At 33.0% G+C, this 22,093-nt stretch overlaps 2 protein-coding genes across 2 annotated transcripts; both read left to right on the forward strand.

The window, feature by feature from the left end:
• Nucleotides 1–1,144: 1,144 nt before the first annotated feature.
• On the forward strand, nucleotides 1,145–1,678 carry LOC144838288 (BTB/POZ domain-containing protein KCTD6-like). The gene has a single exon (XM_078693629.1). The coding sequence runs from the start codon at nucleotides 1,145–1,147 to the stop codon at nucleotides 1,676–1,678; it is 534 nt and encodes a 177-aa protein (XP_078549755.1).
• Nucleotides 1,679–18,581: 16,903 nt separating this feature from the next.
• On the forward strand, nucleotides 18,582–21,593 carry LOC144838289 (uncharacterized). The gene is made up of 10 exons (XM_078693630.1): nucleotides 18,582–18,628; nucleotides 18,801–18,998; nucleotides 19,088–19,321; nucleotides 19,430–19,506; nucleotides 19,609–19,805; nucleotides 19,890–20,079; nucleotides 20,216–20,373; nucleotides 20,563–20,706; nucleotides 20,937–21,144; nucleotides 21,271–21,593. The coding sequence occupies exons 1-10, from the start codon at nucleotides 18,582–18,584 to the stop codon at nucleotides 21,591–21,593; spliced, it is 1,776 nt and encodes a 591-aa protein (XP_078549756.1).
• Nucleotides 21,594–22,093: the final 500 nt, after the last annotated feature.

Genomic DNA, 22,093 nt, shown 5'->3' on the forward strand with positions numbered 1-22,093 from the left:
AGTCCATAGTAAGTTCAATCACGGAACCCATAGTAACTAGTTGTTGGTTTTTGGTTGAATATGCTAAGTCTGTCAGGCTGTAGCGTTGTGTAATGAGGTAAAGATGACAAAATATTCGAGAGTTATATACAGTCAAAGGATTACATTCGGCATTTACTAAATTTTTTTCAGCCAATTGTCATTGTCATATCCTTGTTTCATTTTATTTCATTGTAATTGTTTTATTATCTGCTTTTGTTTTTTGCTTCTGTAATTGTTTTATTATTTGATTTGATATCTGCTTTTTACATTTATTATTATTGGTGTTTTCCTTTGAGCACGGTCTTACCTACATGCGCGTGCGTTTTTATTTGCTAATATTTCTCCCCTTTGTTAACAAATCCGGAAGATGGTTAATTACCTGTCGGTATAGTTCAATCAAGACATACTTATTAAATAACTTCATTCATTCTTATCTTTTTGTTTTAGTCATTGTTATAATATCCGGATCAAATAACTTATGTCTTTGGATTATGTCGGCATACATCAAGCAAATACCTCAATTAACTAGTTTTAATTAACCAGGTGCATCTTTATTGTACCCTTTTTAAAAATACCGCCAAGTACATGACTAATTCAAATCTTACAACAATCCTTTACTTCCTTACCCAATGTTAACCATTGTATTATTATATCCGAAACATAACACCTATTGACTTCAACCATTGTAAACCAATTGTTCACAATCAACTAATTCATCAAATGATATACTCTATTGTCTTATACTATCCCCATTGTTAACCATTGTTATAATCACGACTGACTAGACCGTATACCTCTCTACTAGTTTTAGAACTTAGTAACTCATTTATAGTGTTTGTGTTGTTGATTTCGGATCCATTTGAGAACAGATTTTCGGAAAAAGAAATCTGTAAAATGAACATTATTATACTTACGATTATCCTTCCATGAAATAACGAGGAGCGAGGTTTGGAAGGGCATGGAACTAGTCTTCTTTTGAAAAAAATCATTTCGTTTTTCCTTTAAGACATGGAACCGACACAGCAGTTCTCAAAAATATTTTTAGAGTTTAACTATAATTTTTTTGACAGTTGTATTTAGTGTAGCTTAGTAGGTACAGTATTTTAGGTAATTTTCCCCAAATATGCTGGGTGCAATGTTCAGTGGTCGTCTTCCTTCTAGAGTTGATCAGTATAACCGCTACATTATTGACGGAGATGGGCCTACATTTCGACACATCTTGAATTTCCTGCGACGATCAAAACTTACTCTTCCTGAAGGATTTAAGGAGTGGGATATTTTATTCAGTGAAGCGGATTTCTTTCAAATTCCAGGACTGCTTCCACTTATAAGAAATGCGAAAGAACACATTCATAAGGAAAACATAAGTAAATGTTTAGACTTTATACAGGTAGACAAGTCAACATCCACATTGTGTGTATCTAGCAATCTGCCAAACATATTCTGTAAACTACCATCACTAAAACTGGGAATTTCAAAACTCGAGGATTATCAACGGCCCGAGAAAAATCTAGTGACAGTTTACCATCCGTACGCACCAGATCATCTGACACTGTTAAAAGAAATAATTCAACTAGGATTTACATTGGAAACTGCTTGCTTAGGTTCGAAGGATAGATGGACATTTACCAAAGAGACCACTGCGCCCACTATATAATGTGTAAATAACGTGTAGGCCTAACTAATTGTTCAAATTTCTTTAGTAACGCAGTTGTCAAGATTTGTTTAGTTTGTAACGTTTGCATCATTTTGTTTTAATCATTTTATGGCATCCTTAAAGTTGATCAATGTATCGTTTTAACTTTAACCACCGAGACATCGTTTTGCTGAAAATCACATTCAGGCTTGCAATAATATTTAGCCACTTGTGTAAGTTAATCATTGTGTTAAATAAATAAGAGAATGGTACGCTGTTATTGTCTGTTGACATGGGGCTGTAACAACACATGACGTGTTTAGCACAAATTTATACATTTTTCGATAATGTTGAAATAATATGTGAATTAAAAGTATACTGAACACTATCTAAAAAGCTAAATAATAAGTATACAATTATATTTAACAAACAAGCAATACAGAGAGGAAAAGTACCTAACTCTACCTTCTCAGATTATTATTTACCACATCTGTTGGTGTATAAATATTACATAATGAATTATAAGCTAGAAATATGGACCGCACAATATCGTGAATGCCAGGAATTAACTGAACATTAGAGATGGGAACGAGAAATGACCGGGACAGAAAATGATAGTCAAATTGAAGTTATTATGAGGTGGAAAAGGCTGGCAAAATTGTAACGGGTGGGGATACCGTAATAACCCAGAATTGTAAGGAGATTGTATACGTGCCATGTGAACTGATGGTGAAGAACGAAACCATTATATTATAGAGTATAGTTGGATTGTTCTCCGTAATAAAAGGAGAAATATTGTATACAGTATCTATCTGTTGTTTCGAAGAAAGAATAAATTCTTCGCTGGTGTTTTTTATGGCGGGACTAGAAGGGTGAATTATATTTGATAATCAACTTTCATAGCTTTTGTATATTATTGTAATAATTTTTATTCAAATTGAGGAAGTCGATATTGCTAAAATAAACGCAAACGTTAAAGATATGATATTCTGCAAGATAAACCATGACCTCCTCCATTCCTAGGGTGGCTAAAAAGATATGAAGGCCTTCTGGTAAAAGGACCTTAACAAACAAATCTATCTAAAAATACCAAATCCCGTTTCTTTGCTGCGCCCCTGGATCCTGATATGGAGCTGCTCTCAATAATATCGTTTGTTTGTTTTTCATACCATAATTCCTATCCATAAATAAATGGTTTGAGCCGTAAAATCTAACCGGGACATCATTTTGTAGTTACTTCTAGCTTTTTTGGCGGATAATTTGAAACATGGAACCGGATTCGCATATAGACGACGTGTTGGAGCTGAATGTTGGTGGATGTTTTTACACTACAAGTCGATCAACACTAACTCGTTATCCAAATTCTATGCTTGGTGCTATGTTCAGTGGTCGTCTTCCTTCTACAGTCGATCAGTGTAATCGCTACATTATTAATGGAGATGGGCCTCCCTACATTCCGACACGTTTTGAATTTCCTACGAAGATCAAAACTTGTTCTTCTTGAAGGATTTAAAGATGGTTTGTCCCCCAAAAACATGAAAAATGAAGATTAATTAAATAAGACTTTGAATATGTTATTTTGTAGTTTTAATAAAGTTAATCACTTCCATAGAAAAAAAAAACGAAAAAAATAATGTTTTCACTTGTAAAATGACAAAATAAATTGTTAAATTCAACCAAAAATCCATTGGCTGGCAGCCAATTTGACAATTTTTTGCTTTAAATTACATTTTTTCAGGTAAATACATTTTTTTCGTTCCAATTTTTGTTAAAAGTGGATAACTATTATGTTACATTAAAATGGAATATTCAACAAAAAAATGTTTAAAGAATTATTTTTTCAGGGGGACAATACATCTTTAAAGATTGGGATATTTTATCATCTGAAGCAGATTTTTACCAAATTCCAGAGCTGATTCAACTCATTGAAAAAACAAAGACGGGAAAATGCTTTGACTTCATAGAGGTAGAATTTGTGGGCTTGTGTATAAGTGGTCGTCCTAAAACTCAGGATAATCAACAAATATTTGTACCACCTGGAGCAGCCGGCTGTTGGTGGTTGTTTGCCTCACCTAACCTAATCGACAAGATGCCATGTGTAAAATCTGGATTGATGTCTAAGAAGCTAGAAAGTTATGAGCCGGAGATGGTTTATAACGGTTATCGCAAGCACGCCGAGTATGGATTGACACTTCCCGAACACTTTTCATTAAATCGTTTGCAACTTTTTAAGGAGATAACTCAACTAGGGTTTAAACTTATAACAACATCCTTTGCAAGTCGCCATGCTAGGTGGACATTTGCAAGAGAATGTCTTCTATAGTAAATCACTGAGTAACTGTTAACTATTTTTATAACAAGAACATAAACGGAAAGTCAATGTTCAATTCATGATATCCCTAACTTTAACATTAGGGTTGAGCTAATGTTTGTATACATGCATCATAAACATTATTGACGAAGATGTCACAAAAATATTCATATATTACTCAGGGGCGGACCCAGGGGTGTTGCCCTAGTGGCCCGGGCAACACCCTTAATTTCATAGTAAATGTTGTTTCTGCCACTAAAGTAAAGAGTCCCATTTCATCATATACAATATCCATCCGGACCCGGAACTTGATAAGTCATAAAGTAGTTACAGAGTTGCAGGGCATTTTATCATTGTTGTTGTTGTTTTGATGTTAGCTTAATCGTTAAAATTGGTAAAAGAAGGGATGCTGACGCCAACGAATTTAACGAGCTTCACAACCTAAATATTTCTTTATTTTAAATGGAACGCTACAACAATCCTTTGAAAATAAGGTCAGAGGTCAGATACAGCATTTCCGGTCATTTTTGGACAAAACGTTCTATAAGAAGGAATACAAACATATATATTCTAAACTATTTAGAAACAAAAAATGAACTCTCTACAACTAGCTGTTGGCGGTTTATGGGTACCCTGTATTTTTATACTTAATTTGCATATTTCAGCTAATTTGCATATGTTCCCAAAGTGTGATGTTTGTTCAATTTAAAAAATAAAAGCTTTGTTCGCAATTTGTTTAACTTTAAATTCTAGATTGCCTAGACTATACCTGATATATAGAAAAATACTGTAAATAGCGGCCATTTTGGTTTTATGGATATTAAACTAATTTCTTCAACTACATTTTTCCTCCATTTTTGATATGTTGTTGTGATAGGTCTTCAGAGATATTTACCACAAAAATAAATTATGTTCTAATTTTGTCTAGGTATACCTATTATGTTTGCTACATATAGGGTTGCATTGGGTCTATAGGGTTTACATTGATAACAACATCCTTTCCAGTCAACAAGGACAAACCAGCTAAACACAGTCAACCTGGTGTATACTGCATCCCATGTGAATGTGGAAAGGTATACATTGGGGAAACTGGACGCGACCTTCAAACCAGCCTCAAAGAACATCAAGGCCATGCCAGAAGAGGAGAGCAAGACAAATCATCAATAGTTATGCATTCTCACAAGCAACAACACCGAGTTAATTGGGAAGATGCTGAACTAATTGCTACCGTTCCTTCTTGGCATTCCAGACGAACCAGGGAAGCTATTGAAATCTACAAACACAACACTGTTCATCAAGATATTAGATTTGTTATTAGTCAAATTAGACACCTTGTTTTTAGCTTGTCTCACCCTGCTTTTCACACCTATCTGAAACAATGCTCTTCTATAGCAAGTTTCCATTCACTATTGTTCTTGAGAAACAATGCTCTGCTATAGCTAGTTTCAATCCCTCCCACTGTGTGAACTTGCCATTGTTTCTGGCTTTCACACCAGTCCCACCCTTCCCACTTATATTCCAAGTTTCCTGGACTTTCTGCATTCTCACTCCTGAGGACGATCAAAGCATATTGATCGAAACGTCGAGAAACTCAACAGTTCTTTTCAGAACTAATACACGTGGTGTACCGCAAACTTTATATCAACATTCTTGAAGAGAGTATATAGCCTACACACACTTTAGTCAATCAGTAGCCAACATACACTTCAGTCAAGCAGTATAGCCTACACACACTTCAGTCAAGCAGTATACTAACTAATATGTCTCAGCAAACAGCTAAGTGTGAAGTGCAAGAACATACATTGTGGATGACTCCGTGGTGGATGGACGATGTTGAAGGTAATTCATAAATGTATATTTTTTGTTTTAGCAACGTAATTTTATTTTTTCACTAGTTTTGTTGTTTTTGTTTTATCAAGAAGAAATAATGTTACCATAGTTTTGCAAGGGCATGATTCGATATATATTTTGTAATATATCTTTTACCGGGTTATGCAACGCATAATGACAATGATTGTGGTTTGTAAACTTTTTTTTTTAAATTTGTTTTTAGTACAACGAACATCAGTTCAGAATGTTCCACAATGGAAAGATAATGTTAAAGGTAAATACAATACTAACGTTATATATCTATATTATAAGTGAGAGAGTGTGTACGTCTGTCTGTTTGTTTGTCTCTCACTTATAATATAGATATATAGATATGATTCATATTGAAAAACTTGATGCTCATTGGGATAAATAAATTTTTAAAGAGAACACGAGTTAGATGTGTACCCTGAACACATCCAGTATTAAATCCTTCTCCGAGAAGCCTTGTATATGTTTTAATTGGTTGCAAACTAGCACCAGCATCACGTATTATTAGTTGTATAATAAAACCAGTTTTTTTTTTTTTTATAATTTCAGTAACAAGAATACCAATACTGCAGTAAGTGTTTTTTTTTATTCTCTTGACATTACATTTTTGTTTATTTATTCGATTCATATAGATATATATATAATTTATTCATATAGTACATTGGTAAGAGTTCCTTCGGAAGAGCACCCGTTCAACCCGAAAGGAGAGGAAACCGTGGACAAAGGTAATTTATATATAGATGCATTGTTGTTGGCGAACGATACTATTTAACGCTGCTCATAATATGATTGTTATAATATATATTATATATATTTGATTTCATATAGAATCAACGCAGCAACAATCGTTACATTCAACGGGTCGTTCTAAACGCCGTCAACGAACTAGAGGCATGTTTTCATGGTAGGTTCACAAACTATTATTCTTGTTCATGCAGGAAAATGCTCCCAAAACCCGAAAATTATTATTCTTTATTTACGTCATGTTTTCTTTCACAGGCAAAGCGCACTTCTACCTTTTAAGGAAACTTACGCTTTTGATTCCGAAGACGTCGACAACAAAAACGTAGACTACCTTGTAGCGTCTTCGTGCTCTGCTGTACATAACAGTGACACAGCTAAGGTAGCAGATATATTAAAATGGAATGGCTTCACGTATATTCGAATGAAGCCAACAAAAGACAAACAAACAATAATGAGGTATGTTGAAAGATGCAAACGCGTTATTGTGTTCCAAAATCTATTTTTCGACGATTACGTCAATGACGTATTTAATATCTGCAGCGAAAATTTAGGAATGGTGGAGACAACTCTACCATTCAAAAATAACATTTTTGATATAGCGGTTTTTTCTAGTGGCACTGTCATTCGCGTATTGAAAAGAACATAGTTTCATTGTCAATAATTTGTCTTTTGTTGGTTTAATTGAATAATACCTTTCATCATTAGTTGTACAAGTATGAATTTTTAACTAATGAAAAGGCATAGTTATAAACGCTTTGGGGTACAAAGCAGAAATGGTTAGTTATCTAAAGCAGGAAAAATATACATATGTATAATATATTTGTTTTTTTTTTCTCTTTCGTGGGGGCAACCCACTTTTATTTCATTCTTCATATTACACATTGTAGTTATATATAGAAATTGTATAAAATGTCATTAAAATAAAGTTTTAAATATATATATATATAAATAAAAAATTAAAATAATAATGAAACAATTAAAAATTAATACATGTAATTTTAAGAAATACAAGTTAATAATTTTCTTTTTACGTTACCCCATTTCTTTTTTGCCTTGTTTATGTTACAAGCATATTGATTCTCTATAAGATTTTTTAGCTCAAATCGGAACAAGTTCCAGACGACTTTTGATCTCATTTTTGAATGGTTTTCTAATGATTTAATAAAATTTGTTTTATAAATACAAAAAGTAAACAATGATAATAATTCATTGACATTTTCACTTTTTGTTCCAATAACAATGTCTAGCCAATCATGTACGGTTTCTTCAAGTGTATAGCATTTTATAATCATGTTGTTAAATGTTGTCCATACTTTTTGGATACTTTTACATTTCAGAAGCATGTGCTTGTCTGTCTCAATTTCGTTTTGGCAGTGTTCGCACATTTCTTCAGGAGATATTTTCCATATCTTCATTCGTTGTTTACATGCCAGAATCCGATGTAGCAGTTTAAAATTAAATTGTGTTACTTTTGTTACATGTTTCATGCTATAGACTTTTTTTAACCATATTTTATTCCACTTAAAGTTCACATTTCTAAATTCCGTTTCCCATTTCGATTGACAAAATGGAGTAATAGATATATTGTTTATAATGTGTTTATAATAAAAAGAATTTTTATACTGTTTACAATATATTGTTTGTATTTCTTGTTTGTCTCTCTCTTTTTCATTGTTTATAAATATTTTCTTCCAATTTGAGGGAATTGCATTTACAATCTTAAAATATTCAATTATTCCATTTTGTTGCTCTGAAAGGGTAGGTATCAATTCTGTCGGAGTCATTAATCCGTGATTAACTATTATATCTTTTATTGTTTTATACCCTGCTTGTATCCAACTTTTAAAATATAATGTTTTTCCACTGCATTTTATAAAAGTGTTTTCCCACAAATGTTGTTTTTCAACTTCGTTTACATTTTGCGGGTATGTATTACTTATATTGTTAAAATACACTAACACTTTTAACATTTCTTTATAAAATTCAGGCATACATTTCAGTTCTACATGACTTTCAAAATTGGGCTCACTAATATTGACAGTATAATTAAATGGATACATATAATGTTTTGGTAAATATTTCCATTTACCTGGGTCAGGGCTTAACAATCTCTTAACCCAACTAAGTTTTAACGAACTAACCATTGTGCTAAGATGTACCATATTTAGACCACCTTCTAGTATTGAATTTATAAGGGTTTTTCTTTTTATTTTTTCTCTTTGTTTACCCCACAAAAATCTATATAATACCTTTTCTACTTTTGGGAATACATATTTAGGCACATTTATGACACTAGCATTATATACAAGTTTGGAAATTGCAAATGTTTTTATAATAATTATTTTTCCAAAAAAAGAGAGGTTTCTTTTTTGCCATAATTGCAATATCTGATCAAGTTTAGTGATTTTTTCATTCCAGTTCTTTTCTTCGCACACTCTTTTATTGTAGCCGACATATATCCCTAAGAATTTAACTGGATTCTTCGTCCATGTTAGATTAAAAGGTGCTGTTTCATTATTTTTGCTGGAACCAATCCACATTCCTTTAGTTTTTTCTTTATTTAATTTTAATCCAGATATATTACAAAAAACCTCTATTTCTTTCAAAAAGTGTTTTAAACTAGTCTCGTCTTGTGTAAATAAGACGGTGTCATCTGCTAATTGACAAATTTTAACAGTACTTTCATTTACATTATCTATATTACATGGTAACATAATGCCTTTACATAGAGGATTATCCCTTATGTTATTAGCCATTATTTCAACAGCAAGTGTGAATAAAAGAGCAGACAGTGGACATCCTTGTCTTACTCCACTTTCCATCTGAAAACTTTCAGATAGCCAACCATTATTTTCTATAATACATTCTGTTTCTGTATATAACAATGTAATCCATTTTGTAAATGACATTCCAAAGCCAAACTTTTGGAGGCATTTAAAAATAAAGTTTCTATCTAATGAATCGAAGGCCTTTGCAAAGTCTAGAAAAACTATTGCTCCGGGTAAGTTACATGTATTGGTCTGGAAAAGAACGTCTTCTACTAAGCGTATGTTTTCTCCTCCAAATCGTCCGTTGATATAACCTTTTTGGTCGGAATCAATAATTGGGGCAATTATTTTTTGTATTCTACTCGATAGGGCATGGGCCATAATTTTATAATCAACATTTAACAATGTAATTGGTCTCCAGTTTGTTAGTAATTCTCTTTTTCCATTTTTAAATAATAATTTTATTATTCCCTTTTTTTGTGTTTTAGGTAGTTTACTTTTATTGTAGCTATAATTTAAGGATGCACATAACATTTCTTTTATATGATTCCAAAAAAACTTGTAAAATTCTACACTTAGTCCATCACACCCCGGACTTTTATTCAAGTGCATTTTATGAAGAGCACTTGTTAATTCATCTATAGTTAGTAAACCTTCACATTGCATACTGTCATTTAATGAAAGTGTTTTGGATTTTGATTTATCAAGATAGCTATTTATATTATTAACAGAAATATTTTTTTTGGAATATAAGTTTTTGTAAAAGTTGACCTGTTCTCTTAAAATTTCATTAGTGTCGGTAGTATACTTTCCATTAGTTTTTAATAGGGTAGTAATTAATAATTAATAATATATTTGTTTGTGAATGTTAACCTTCGTTGTACGTACGTGAATCCATACTTTTTTAATGTCTGCTGCTAGTGGTGCATATTGTTATGTACATAGAGCATCACGGTTGACTGAAATTTCAGTTTGTTTAATGTTTTATTTAATGATAGAATTTCAATTATTATTGTACTGTATTTATTGTTTATGAATTTAAATTTCGTTAACTCGGAAATCGTTTTAACAAATAAAAAAATTTAAAAAGTTATGAGTGCGCGTGTGTGTGTTCATGGCTCTGTCATCCTGTGTGCAGAATTTAGGACGACTACTGAATGCGGATAAAAACTCTATTCGAAGACATGCACAGAAAACCGCTTACATACAAACTTTAATTGTCGAATACAATTGCACCAAAGTGCAAATGTATTTCAATATTACATGTTAAAATAGATATAGCTTAAAAGTAATACATTAGGGCGTAATAATGTTTTACATAAAATAAGTGTTATCTTTTAACTATTGAAAACACATTAAATAAATGATTGTTTGATACCGCCCAAACGCCCAAGACATGCACAGAAAACCGCTTACATACAAACTTTAATTGTCGAATACAATTGCACCAAAGTGCAAATGTATTCCACGTTATAATCAATATTACATGTTAAAATAGATATAGCTTAAAAGTAATACATTAGGGCGTAATAATGTTTTACATAAAATAAGTGTTATCTTTTAACTATTGAAAACACATTAAATAAATGATTGTTTGATACCGCCCGCTCGAACAAATCTTCCGCGCGGTTCATTAAACGTTATCTGCTAACACTGAGGGTGCTTGACTTGTTCATTATCATGGGAGCCGTGAGAATCATTTGTGTATGAGTAAATAACAAAAAATATACAGAGGGCGCAATCACACAAAAAGTCAGAAGAGTAAATAAGTTTACTATCTGGCGTGTGTGTGCGCGTGTGTATACAAATAATATTGTTCGTTTCTTGATAAAATCGAAACGGTATAGTGTAGAAAGCGAGCATTACATATTTGTATCGTTTCTTTACGGCTCGAGAACTTATTATCCAGAGAATACTATATCATTTGTACATGGTAAAATAATAGTTTATAAAAAAAAAATAGACTTGTGAGGTTCCAATATCCACGCTTTCATATGTTGGAAGCTTACACAACGACTATCGCCTTCGTCCATTATAACTCTCGGATCAATCTGTTGCAAAGACAGTTTGAGAGTCGGTGGTAGATTCAAATCTTCATCGGAAATTGTCATCAACTGATCGAGAGTTGCGCATTACTTGATTCATTTGCAATCAAATTTAAATTTCGTTAACTCGGAAATCGTTTTAACAAATAAAAAAATTTAAAAAGTTAGATCACGTTTGTTTGTTTTTATTCATTCATTTCTTGTGTGTGTGTGTGTGTGTGTGTGTGTGAGTGCGCGTGTGTGTGTTCATGGCTCTGTCATCCTGTGTGCAGAATCATAGGACGACTACTGAATTCGGATAAAAACTCTATTCGAAGACATGCACAGAAAACCGCTTACATACAAACTTTAATTGTCGAATACAATTGCACCAAAGTGCAAATGTATTCCACGTTATAATCAATATTACATGTTAAAATAGATATAGCTTAAAAGTAATACATTAGGGCGTAATAATGTTTTACATAAAATAAGTGTTATCTTTTAACTATTGAAAACACATTAAATAAATGATTGTTTGATACCGCCCGCTCGAACAAATCTTCCGCGCGGTTCAGTAAACGTTATCTGCTAACACTGAGGGTGCTTGACTTGTTCATTATCATGGGAGCCCTGTTAATCATTTTGTGTATGAGTAAATAATAAAAAATATACAGAGTGCGCAATCACACAAAAAGTCAGAAGAGTAAACAAGTTTACTATCTGGCGTGTGTGTGCGTGTGTATACAAATAATTTTGTTCGTTTCTTGATAAAATCGAAACGGTATAGTGTAGAAAGCGAGCATTACATATTTGTACCGTTTCTTCACGGCTCGAGAACTTATTATCCAGAGAATACTATATCATTTGTACATGGTAAAATAATAGTTTATAAAAAAAAAATAGACTTTAATATCGTGTGTGTGTGTATACACAAAACACTTCTTGATAGTGGTGGGTGTGGTGTGAAAAAAAAAGTATTCAACGTTTCAGAGTGACAAAGCTTTACGAGTGTACTTTTAACCGATGTTTACCGTTTCGCGACGACCAACATTTCTTCGTGGACAGTGCAGTAACGAATACGGTGTTTGGACGACTGTACTTTAGACAGAGTAAATAGACGAACGTAACTGTAGCTATGAGCATAGAAGACCATGTTAATAGGGCAGGAATCCAGATTGAAATTGGAATTCTGCCTATGAAATTCAAGTTAAAGTCAGACATTGCCTTTCCAAGTGTCCGAGCAGGAATCTCTATCAAGCTAGAAACGGTCTTGGCAAACGCTTCAACCGGCGAAACGGACAGGATCGGATGTACTACATAGTTTCTGTGATATTCTGTACATTCGTCTCTTTCTTCTATAAAGATATTTGTTCGCAACCACGACACAAAAACATTCATCGTATCATCATTCTCTGTGATTCGTCTCTGTGTCATCTCGGCCCGATTAACCGCCACTCTCTCTCTGTACAACAATAACCAATTCCATGGAACACTTACAACGAATAAAACAATAAATACGTCGAAAATCAATCCTCTTAGCTTCAACATCATGCACGCATGTGCACTCGACGCTGTACATTAACGATAACTTTTAATCTTCATACTTTTTTTTATATATAATAATAATAATAATAAAAATAATACATGTAATTTGATTCAAAGATTCACCACAGAAGGAGCCTTGTGTTGAAATTAAATTTTTTTTTATTATTATTATTAAAATATTATTCTCCATTCTCTAAGCTTTCCAAAAATATGTAACTTGCTTTATAATTTCCTTCCAGGCAATTAAGATATAAGCCGAATTCAATAGATTACTTTCGATAGATTATCAACAATTAGAAACCAGCCTTTGAAGTTCAGTGGTTCATTGGTTCTATTCAATATCCACAACACATTCTCATTGAATACCATTAGTTATTATTAATGGATCTACATGAAATTTTACACACTTAAACAATGAATACGAATAAATATTACACTTTAATTTCTTTTAATTTTATTATCATCTTCATATATAAAATCAACGATTAAAAATGCATAATTATGTTGATTAATGGATTATTTTGAGCACACAATCTGTTAACATAACTCACTTCTACTCTAGATCATGATTAGGCCTAGTATACAAATTCTTACACATTAATTTCTTCTTCGTTTTCAATAACTATCCTCGCCGTCAGAATTTTCGTCTATCCCCAGCCAGTCTTTAGTATCCTCATCTTCATCTTCACTTACCCCATTTTTCTTCTGCCCCTCACCGAGTAAAAAACAATCCTGAATGTATGTAGGCCTAGCTAGTCGCTGAACAGGACCGCATCGTCAGCATTAGCAAGAAGGCCAGCATTTAAAGCGTCAGCTAATTATAGCAATATAGCTTTTGAACAGAACATCTTCATCGTCCTCCTCTCCATCCGCATCGCCTTTTCTTAGAAAATGACGTTTATGCATCAACATAAAGCATTGAATAAAGACTATGGTGAAGAATCTGATCAGATGCGAAATCATGAGAGCGAATGCCCAGTGTCGACCGACTTTGTTGATCGGACAGTCTGATGAGTCTAGTTTGTGTGCGCTCAAATCGAGTAGATTCTGATAGCAGCTATCGAGCTCATCACATTTGAACAGTTCACGACCGTCAAACATACATGGACCGAGTTTATAGATAAAAACGTTGCGTATCAGATCCAGGATTGTCATAGCCACCGACGTCAATGAAACCGCCTCCCATATGCGTTCCAAAGATGAGTATCTGGACATCATGGCGGCAGACAGAAACGCGTACACTACGTGCTCAGAACAAAGTGGATATACAACGGCTCCGGCTAGAACGTCCACCAGTAACGTGGCAACGACTATAGGCAGTCCAACGAACATGTACCACGTCCAGCAGTCTAGAACTTGATTTCCTTTTGAACGATCGGTTATGTGTAGCATTACCGGCAGAATACCGGTCACATCAACGTCATATAGGCAAAAATGGAAATTAAGTGTTCCGAGAGCCGTTTTGATTACTAAAATCAGTCACAGCCTTTTAGTAGTCTGTGTATGACGCGGAAGTGCGAATATTTCGCGCGAGAGAAAAAAAAATAAATTTCATAATGTATACCATATATATTTGCTGCACACATCGCTCAAAATGAACAATATGATTTAAAACCTTAGTTACTATTTTTAGAAACTTATAATTGTACAAACAGTACCAACAACAATAGTTATAGTGAAAAGGAAATTAATTTACAACGATGTTCCTTACACAACCTAGGTATTTCTAAAAATGTAAACAACCCAACGTATACGGCGATAAGCTAGAGAGTGAAAATTAACTGTATTTCTTTTAAAGCTAAAATCGAAACCTAACTTTTAAATAAATTTCTGAAAAGACAGAATTAATTGTTAGTGTTGTTATTTTCATTTTCCAAAATATAAAATTGGTGTTATTTTTAAAACTGATTTTATTGTATCCTGAACATAGGCAATATTTCCGGTGATCGCGCGACGTTATAACAGCCTGGCAGCCTATCTACGCTAAAACAGCCTGTACTAGCGCGGTTATTTAGTCGGTCGCGCGTGTGCAACGACGATGGAGGTGTCGTTTCATTTACGGGCTCTACAATCAATTTGCTGTGTTTGTGGCAGGAAGATTAAAACAAATGAAAGGTGCAGATCAGTACAATCCATCACACGCTTGAATTATTTATATTGTCCATCTTCACCTGTAAATATCTGCAGATATTGTCTTTTGGAAAGTACAAGAAAAAATGACACGGTACACAGTAAATTTTATTTTTCTGATCATGCTCCAACTTGTGTTGCATGTTTTTTATTTCGAGAGCAGCAGAAACTGTACCGACCATCCAAAATTCAACCGTTTATGCTATCGCATGGTTCAAGTTCAAACTTTATTATTGATAAAGATGAAGAGGCAGATCTTTTTTGTTGTAAATTGTGTTCAAACATTTTAAGTTTTGATCACCGTATGACCCCCTGTGCTCACATTTATTGTACGTCCTGTTTAAATTACGTCTTCGCTGCTCTTCGTAAATCTACATTTGATTGTATAATGTGTAATCAGAATGTGAATCGTGATTCACTAGTATTTCCCCCAAAGAGTTCAACTAAGGCTTTACACGACTCAATTGTACGGTGTAAGACATGTGATATGGCAATGAAATACGAATCTACACCTATTCATGCATGCGTGAAAAATGCAGAAAAGGTAGAAGATAACAACACTGTTATCGGTGCAGTGAAAATTCTGAAAGAATCCTTAATTAAGAACGTTCACATCCATCCTGCTATTTCCCAACTAAATGATGAACTGGTCATAACAAGACTACGACAAGGTGGCGGGGAAACACTCATGGCCACAAATGGGAGAGTAAGTAATATCATATCATTCATATATAGATAATATACAATAAAACATAATATAGCCTAGTTATAATTCATTCATAACACAAAGAAAATCCTAGGTTGGTTTTTAGTTAATTAAAATTTACATATGAATAATTATTTTAAATAGAGTACATTATATATAATACGTATTTAAATAAAATAATAATTTGTAACATACCTTAGAACACATTTGTAATCAATCACTTAATATTATTTAATACATTTGAATGCACTTGTCAATTGAATCCCGGGAGAGATGCATCATTTACCATCAATTAACAATGCCCGTCACTTTACCACCACCATAATTATCACCTTAAGGTAAGTCACTTATTTATGCAGGGGTATGACGCACACGGTGGGTCATACAATTGACAAGTGCATTAAGTTCTTCTAAATATTTTTCCAATAGATTATCAGGTAATCCAATCTATATACTAAACTTTTCAAATACGCCTGTTTTACAGCCAAGGAAAATTGGATTCATTTCCAATCCATCGGTGTCGAGTGCAAAATGCAGCAAAAAGACACTCAAAAACAGATGTGATGACATACGGGCATACACAAACAAGGTCAGCAATAGTGATTCAGATAAGCAGGAGATTGCCTTAATCAAATCAACACCAGCCAAAACATTGCAGGCTGCAGGCATCACTGCAAGGAAAAGCATCACAGTTGACAAAGCCCTCACATCCACGTCAAATAGTGATAATGGGAAATTAAGTGTTCCGAGAGCCGTTTTAATTTAAAAGTTAGCCAGAGCCTTTTTCGATAGGCTATAAATAGAAAGTTACCGAACATTTCGAGCGACGCGAGTTCTGACTTCCGTATTTTATAGGCTGTCTAAATTTCCTTTTTAACTCGTTTATATTAAATTATATTGCCGTTTAATTGATTTCTGTGTATTAGGAACATTTATATTAAACAAAAACCACAACAGTGCCAATTTTTGTTGATTATGGATTCATTTATTCGAATTCTAAGATAAACATCTAAGCCAAGTGTAAGCGTAAACAAAGCGAGTCATACGACGAAAACAAGAAAGTGAAAACTAACTAGTTTGTTAAAATAGTTAACATTAATTTGGAACTTTTAAATGAAATTCTGAAAACGGTATAATATAGTCTTATATGTATTTTCTAAGATTTCCAAAAATAAGCTTGGTGTTATTTTTCAAACAAATTCTATAAGGAGTTGAATATAGGTCTGTTTTAAGCGAAAGCACGGTGCGCGTAGGCCTAGGGAGACGCGGCAGGGCTGGAATAATCGTTTTCTTAGGCGAAGAGAATGAGGGAAGATGCGCTTCATCATTGGCCCCTCGATTGTTATTTTTGTTAAGTGGCTGATTCATAATCTTAAAATATGAGGACAAAGGGCTTATAAATTTTGAAATAAAGTGTTGAACTTTCATTTTTCTTAAAATTATTAAGCATTGGGTGAAGTGGGTGGGGGGACTGTCTGCAAGCTAGGCCTGGACTGTTTAAATTGGTAAAATACTATAAAATCAATACATTCTTGGGGCTAAATAATTAATGAAATTTCACGATTCCCTTCTTTTTATTATAATAATGGAGCAATAAATGAAATACACACCATTTAACATAAAACTTTTAATATTATCACAAATTACACAACAAGTTTTGTATATTAAATTAACATCTTTTGTACTAGGCCTTTTTCTATTTATATTTATAATGATTATTTATTGCCGATTTGGAAATCACATTTAAACTTTATAACAATTACCGCACAACAACCAACCTCCGCTTGAACCTTTAAATAAGTAAATTAGGAAAATAACAAGATTTTAAAAATTAAATGTCCTTTGGCAATAAAAATCTGTAGATATCCATAATTACTGTATGTGTTGTTTCACATATGCCAGTAAATTAATGAGGAATTGTTGTTGATTAATGCTATTTCTATTGTATTGAAGTATGCAAACAGCTTAAGAACATCCCTCTGTGATCTGTAAAAAAAACAACATTAAATTAATAATAATCAATATTTAGTTTTATTTGTAATCATTTATTTCCTTAGGCCTAGGCCTATAAATACGCGCGCCCGACAATGAACACGCGCCAACAATACACGCACTACTCCACTATAATAACAGGCTAAAGCCTAGCTCTCCTAACTGTAAACTAGGCCTAGACTATATTGATTTTTGAATAAAATAAAAGAGGCTTTGTAAAGTTTTATGATTAAAAACAGCTTTCCTATATATTATATAATGTTCTTATTATTTTAAAAAGCAACATTTTTAATCTTATGGTGTAAAAAAATGATTTTAGCTACAACCATGTGTTCCATTTTCAGCAGTAAAATAACCAAAAAGGCACATGTTTAAGCAGCCATTAAAAAAAAATAAAAAATAACACCAACGAGATTTTTTTATTAACTACTATTGAAAAATTAAATATCCAGAAAATATAAAACCCACCTTCTCAAAAAGTTAGGTTGTTTTATTACAGCCTCAACAAATTAGACGAAATTTTAACATTCGAATACCCTAAAATTGTTTAAAAAACATCGGTGTCATTCACCCTTGTTTGACACAGATATAATGGCTTTGTCGATAAAAAAACAATATCACGTGGTTCGTAGATGCTGTGTCAAAGGTTTTCATGAATTATTCATTAGTAAATAAAACCAAAAGTTCCAATTGGCCAATTTGCAAAAACTTAATATTTATTTTTAAAAACAAAGTTGCTTCCGGGTAATTATTCACGCTGTCTCGTGTGCAAAAACGATTCGCTGCCGATAGAGGGCTCACTACTTTTTTTCCCTGGTGAATTGAATGTGCCCTGGCAATGATGACCGACTCAAATGTTGTATGGAATCAACTGTTAAAGATAAGAAGGTAAAATTATATTAAGTAATACCTACTGTATTTATATGAATAAAACAATTATTCATATACAATAGAAGCCCTCTTTTCTGACAATTTGTTGGGTCCTGAAGGTGTCTCCTTAATAGGGGTTGTACTTTAATCAAATATAGATTAAATATACAGTATATTATTATACTTCCAGGTATGTTCCAGGACTAATACCTTCAGAGAAGAGGATGAGAGAACGCCAGAAGGAACTGCTGTGCGAGTTAGAATCAAAAAATGAGCTACTGTTGTTTAATTCTAGTCGGCACGAAGGTCTCAGTTTGAAAGAGGTAGCTGTGGTTCACATACCAGATATAAAGGCTTTGGTTTTTAATTACCTTGACGAGTACCGCCAGTAAGTTTATAATTTTATCTTCTCAATTCTGTACACACATTTTGTATGTTCCTGTCAAAAAAGAATAACAATGTTATTATATTTTACAGGCAAAATAAACTTAAAATATACAACGGCAATGAGATATGGCTGAAGTTTGGCGGAGATCATGGTGGTGAGAGTTTTAAGGCAGAAATACAAATTGTAAGTGTTGCTGATCCGAATGCAGTCAGAAATGTGGTTGTAGTATTGATGTTCCATGCGAAGGACAGCGTCTATAACTTGTCGCAAACATTACCAAGAGTGACGGAGCAAGTTATGGGACTGAATGGTCTACAGTGGAGGTAGCTATGTTGTTTCATTTATCATGGATAAAATTCTATGTATTACAACAGAGTAACAAATACACTTATCTTTATCTATAAATGTGGATTATTTTTTTTCTTTCACAGAGGGTATAATCTGCGAATGTTTTGCTTCGGTGACTATGATTTTCTAACCAAAATCTACGGAATCAATGGACCAAACTGTAAGTAGTAAAAAAACATAATATAAAAAAACAATACATATTTTTCTAACCAAAAAAAATAGAATGTGAAATAATATTAACAGTAAATTATATTTGTTTTAGGCCGGTATTGTTGCCTGTTTTGTAAAAAATCCAAAGAGGAACAGCAAACAAAGTCTATTAATGGAGAGTGTTGGACACTGAGGTCATTGGCTGAAAACTTAAAAGCATTTGAGGACCATGGAGGGAAAAAAGAAATGTCCAAGAATGTATCACTTAGTGTAATACGGGAGCCTATGATTGATATTGAAATTGAGCAAGTAAGTAATCTTCATCTTGTACTCTAAATACCAAGTAAATAATCTTAAATGTCGTAAGTATTTTTTTTATAATTATCTTTACAGGTGTCCGTCCCTACCCTCCACATCTCTTTAGGGGTATTCAAAAAGCTGTACGAGATGTTGGAAAGCGAATGCCACGAAATGGATGTTGCTATATTGATGGAAAGAAAAAATCATACAGAAGATGATGATGATGATCAAGCAAAATCAAAGTTTGATAAGTTAGTGAAGGCAGTGGCTATGAAGCAAGAAGGTATAATTTATTTATTCTCTCCTTTCGTTTTTATTTATCGTCTTTCCTTGCCTTTTATATTTGTTTTGTCTTCTTTGTATATGGCAGAAAATTCAATAAATAAATAAAAATAAATTAATTTTTTTTTAAATTCCAGAATTGGCAAGAGAAAAAGATCAACTTTTACTACAAATTGAGAAAATAGAAGACGATATCCCTTTACTGTATTTAAAAAATCAAAGTGGGGATGCTAAGGCAAAAATGTCTAAACAATTGCATGAACTAGTAAAGCTTCAAGATGAGTTGACAGAAACAGTACGTCAATATTTCATTCATAATTATATTGTTTGTATTTACTTGTTAATGAAGTGTTTAGCCCATCTATAACAACTTACCCTAAAAATCGATGCCTTAGAACCTCAAAATGTCCATTTTGTTCTATCACATGGTTATTCTGTACCTATGAAAACAAACATAATTACCTGCATAATTATTTTTCTATAGGAAAGGCAAATGGACGTACAACTGAGGTTTGGGACTGGTCCAATAGTAGCATCTATGGACCAGACACTCCAGTATCATGGTATCAAACGACAGCCATTTCATGGGAAATCTTTTAATGGCAATCATGTGCACAAGGCACTAAAGGTATGCACATTAACTGTATGTAGAATTATGTATTCTAATTCTAATACATAATAGTAGTCATCATCATACATCATCCGTTACGCTATTCGTCTTGGGTAGACATTGCGTACGCTAATCGTACAATAATAATAATAATCATATAATAGTAGTAGGCCTCTTTATATACATGATCCTTATTTACATTACTACTACTATTACAATACTGTATTATAATTTTTTTTTTATAAAAGTCTTACGTCATAGATGATCTATGCAAGAACATTTCTAGAGTGGTCAGTATAGAGGCAGATCTCTTTTCAATTAGGAAGGGACAACTGATAATGGCGAAGGCAGCAGAGATTGAAGTGAAATACATAAACTTACTGTCTAAATATTCAGCAGTACACAACAGCATCAACCACTGCCGGGTGTTAACAACCGATGACATCCAATCAATTGGTATGATTTTTCTTTATTTCAAACCACTATAGATGTATAAACAAGATTTCTTTACAAGTTGTAAAATTTTGGAACAAGAACAAAAGTAATCAATATTTAAAATTATTTGCGTTTATATTTATACAGATGAAAAAATAATGGCTTTTATGGACGACTTTCGCCAATATAATGAGAGAATATCACCTAAGCTCCATTTACTTGAGGACCATGTGCTGCCATCAATTAAGAAGTGGGGAGTTGGGTTAGGACTGCTAGGAGAGCAGGGAGGAGAGTCCATACATGCCTCAATAAACAGACGGAAACGGTCATTTTGGGGTATGCGCAATGAAAATTCAAGAACGACGTCTATTATGAAGGCGCATACCATGTCCACAGTCCCTGAAATAATCAAGGAGGTCGAACACCCAAAAAGCCGAAAGCAGCTGAAATTTAATAAAATAGTAGGCTAGAATTATTGAAAATCTCAGATCAAAACAGTAACCTTTATTATGTCTATACTGTATTAATAATATACATACTACATAATTGTCTAACTAGGCTAGGCCTGTAGGCCTATTATCTTAGTAGGCTATAATTGTAATAATATGGTTGATGACTAAAGGCCTATCTATAACATGTTTTTATTATTATTGCATACAAATTACAATAATAACATTATGTTAATATTTATACAAAGTCTCTTTATTGATCTTGAACTCCGTGTTTACATTGCTGCTGGATTTGCCCTATGTTTAGGCCTAGACATGTGATATAGAGTGCTAGGCCGAAATACTAACCACGTGGATTATATACCAATTTTCAGCTTCATTTAAAAAAAAAAGAAAAATAACACCAGCGTGATTTTTTTTCTAACAAATATAAATAGTATACAGTTATTATATTTGTTTGTATTTCCTTCTTAAAAAGTTAGGTTTTGATTTTATATGCGTGCAAAATTACACAAAAAAAC

The sequence above is a fragment of the Antedon bifida genome, chromosome 3, assembly GCF_963402885.1.
Source record: "Antedon bifida chromosome 3, ecAntBifi1.1, whole genome shotgun sequence".
NCBI classification, from domain to species: Eukaryota; Metazoa; Echinodermata; class Crinoidea; order Comatulida; family Antedonidae; genus Antedon; species Antedon bifida.

What these genes read in the sequence shown, in the direction of transcription:
- LOC144838288 (XM_078693629.1), top strand. Translation starts at nt 1,145, where the DNA reads ATGCTGGGTGCAATGTTCAGTGGTCGTCTTCCTTCTAGAGTTGATCAG.
- LOC144838289 (XM_078693630.1), top strand. Translation starts at nt 18,582, where the DNA reads ATGACCGACTCAAATGTTGTATGGAATCAACTGTTAAAGATAAGAAG. An exon ending in CAACTGTTAAAGATAAGAAG is followed by an intron (nt 18,629 to 18,800) that starts GTAAAATTATAT and finishes TTATACTTCCAG; the next exon opens with GTATGTTCCAGGACTAATAC. An exon ending in CGGAATCAATGGACCAAACT is followed by an intron (nt 19,507 to 19,608) that starts GTAAGTAGTAAA and finishes TATTTGTTTTAG; the next exon opens with GCCGGTATTGTTGCCTGTTT.